Genomic DNA, 2,896 nt, shown 5'->3' on the forward strand with positions numbered 1-2,896 from the left:
AGCGGCAATTAATCATGCAAACGACTGTAAGCATGTATCTACAACTGTTCCTTGTTGTGATTTCCAATTTCATTCTACACCAACTATTGCTCTTCGTGGTCAGCGCGTCAAGTTTCGAAGATGATAAAGAATCGGTGGACTCAGCCAGACGCGAAGGTAAAGAACTTGAACGTTTTGATTCTCTTCCATTTAAAGCGTTGGGGTACATTCAAATTACTCAGCCATGCCTTCAAAGATTGAAGGTGTGCGTGATCCCTTGAATACAAGCTTGAACGTGGGCGCCGGCAGAGTGGCCGGCAGCCCGTGACACCTTAGCAAATCGATAGCAGGTAGTATGCATTTTATAGTTCAATTGATTAATTATCTGACATCAATTCAAGAATTCCTCCCGCTACTCAGGTGGATGGGTGACAGTGGACACTACGCAAATTGGGTCGCCAACACCGCCTTGCACAGCCGTTCCTCCGTTTTAAAGAGAGCGCTCTTGACCGGTGACCGGTCAGATCTAGAATCAACGCTGCCCTTGATGCCCCGAGCACTGCGAAGAAAACTGGTAATCGTTGGAGATCATGAGACGGGAAAGGTTCTGTATCTTTTTCCTCAATTGATTTTTATTTTACTGACAGCATTCATGGCGTTCAATAGACAAGTTTGTTCACCGCCTTTGCACATGGTCGTTTTCCCGAAGTGAGGTAGTATTCCGTTCCGTCGAACCAGTGTTGAATCGTTTTCCACTAGCCATACGTTCCAAGTGTTTTTGAGAGTTTCGTAGCGGATCGCAAAGTCAATGGCTACGATGTTGAGTTGGCGCTGTGGGATACTGTGGCTGGAACACCGGATCTTGACCGCATCAGGCCACTGAGTTATTCTGGCACACATGTCGTTCTCCTGTGCTTTTCGGTCGATTCCAAAGAATCATTTGATCGCGTCGAAGAACATGTATGTCTTTGGTGCGACCCATCCTCCTCTACCTAATAATATTGTTGTCAGTGGATCAAGGAATTACGACATTTTCTTCCTTACATACCCATTCTTCTCGTAGCAACGAAAACAGATCTGCGTCACGACGCGCAACTGATCAACAAGTTGAGTCGTTCAGGTCGACACCTCATCACTACGGAAGAGGTGCGTCCTCCCAGCTTCAAAGATCAGTCCGCCGATATATTTTATGTAGGGTAGCATGCTGGCTCAAAAAATCGGAGCAACTCTTTATTGCGAGACCTCAGCGAAGCAAATACATGGAGTCCAAGACACATTTCATCGTGCTATGCAAGCTACGGTAAGGGAAGAAGAGACGGGTTGTTGCCTTGTATTGTAAAGGTGAAAGTGCAAAGGAGAACGAGTGTCTGCGCGCGCTGTGGTACTCGGAAGGAAGCGTCGTTACGCTGCAACTTGAAGGAAATAGTCGACGGCGGACGCTTGATACATTCAAGACTCGGAACTTTCCGGAGCTATATTTGTAAAGCGCCAGTTTTCAACTTCTCCCAAAGGGACTTGAGTCTTGACAAGGTCGCATTTCCCACCCACAGACAAACCCTCGCGAGCGCAGAGTACTCACCCCTGCCCAAGCGCCACATAGGCGCACCAGACCATGACTCCCATCCCTAGGACCCTACACCCCAAACCTTGACTTTCTCTATACCTTACAGCTAGTACACAACGGTCACTAATATCCACTTAAATGGAGGCCCATCGGACATATTCACATCTAAGGGAAGCCTTACGCTTCCCGTGCGTCTTAGTACTAGACTACTTGTTGCACGTAAATCTCGAGAATCCAAAAAAAAAAAAAAAGGTCGCATTTCCAACCAAGGTATAAGCATGTATGCACAACTATTCTGTCATTGTTGTGATTTCCAATCCTATTCTACACCAACTAATGCTCTTACTGCGAAAGGTGGTCAACTTGATCGAAGGCGAAAAAGAATCCGTGGAAGAGCCAGACGTGAAGGTAAAGAACGTGGTGATTCGGGCCCTTGCGTGTAATACGGAGTTGAGGATACGCGCAGCCCCGCTTACTAATACTTGACTTATATCTGTTTGTATTGGCATTAGCACACTTAGACATTAACCATTATCATCTTGCTACCAAGCTTGCGTGATGAGTCTTTGGTGTCCACTGCTGGTAAGACCAAAGGGCGAGCTCCCTACATAATGCTCCCTCCTCCACAGGATACGAGAGCCCTCCTCTGGGTTAACGAGGGTCCACCTAGGACTTCTAGGCAACCCTAGGAGACGAGCGCGACCACAACAGTCGCGTTCTCTCCTATTACTTCTATTCGTCATTCTACACTACGACATTCTACTATGGTACTACGAGACTTCCCTCGCACGAAGTCCCCGCACGCTCTGAGGTTTCACATTGGTGGGGGCACCGCGGACTTCACATTCGATGTTGAAGTCTCGCCTCGGGAGAATTCGGAAGCGGTACTCCGATCACGCCATCGGGAGTGTGACGCGTTACATACCGCCTCCATCGACTCCCTAGTGTACCAACCATTACCCATTCCCTACTCGTTGCTGAGCGCAGTTCTTCCTGCGTTCGCGCGAGGATGTCCAGGAGCGCTGCTACAGCGTTCACGGCTATTCGACTCCCTTCGGCTATCCAGATCCTCCGGATTACCGTAGTCGTTTAGCCCCTGCGAGATCTTTCACCCGACACCTTCACCCGTTCAGTCTACCCCTCTCCCAACCGACTCATTCCGACTTAGCTATGCCACGAGTCTTTCGGATGAAGGATCTCCCTCGATCAGCGTACCAACGAGCCGGCAAGAAATTTGCAATCGATTAAGGGGCCACTCGCGTATTTAAGAGATGACACAGTAGTTCCGTCTCTCTCAGCTACACTACCATGGCTACCCCATCCCAATCCAATGCCGATCTCGTTGACTCCACC

General features: G+C 48.7%; 1 protein-coding gene across 1 annotated transcript; it reads left to right on the forward strand.

The window, feature by feature from the left end:
• Positions 1 to 526: 526 nt before the first annotated feature.
• LACBIDRAFT_255465 (uncharacterized protein) lies at positions 527 to 1,318 on the forward strand (the record flags this gene model as incomplete). Its single annotated transcript, XM_001889005.1, has 5 exons — positions 527 to 583; positions 646 to 687; positions 739 to 939; positions 991 to 1,125; positions 1,175 to 1,318. The coding sequence occupies 5 exons, from the start codon at positions 527 to 529 to the stop codon at positions 1,316 to 1,318; spliced, it is 579 nt and encodes a 192-aa protein (XP_001889040.1).
• Positions 1,319 to 2,896: the final 1,578 nt, after the last annotated feature.

Source organism: Laccaria bicolor, genomic scaffold (genome assembly GCF_000143565.1).
Source record: "Laccaria bicolor S238N-H82 LACBIscaffold_61 genomic scaffold, whole genome shotgun sequence".
Lineage (NCBI taxonomy): Eukaryota > Fungi > Basidiomycota > Agaricomycetes > Agaricales > Hydnangiaceae > Laccaria > Laccaria bicolor.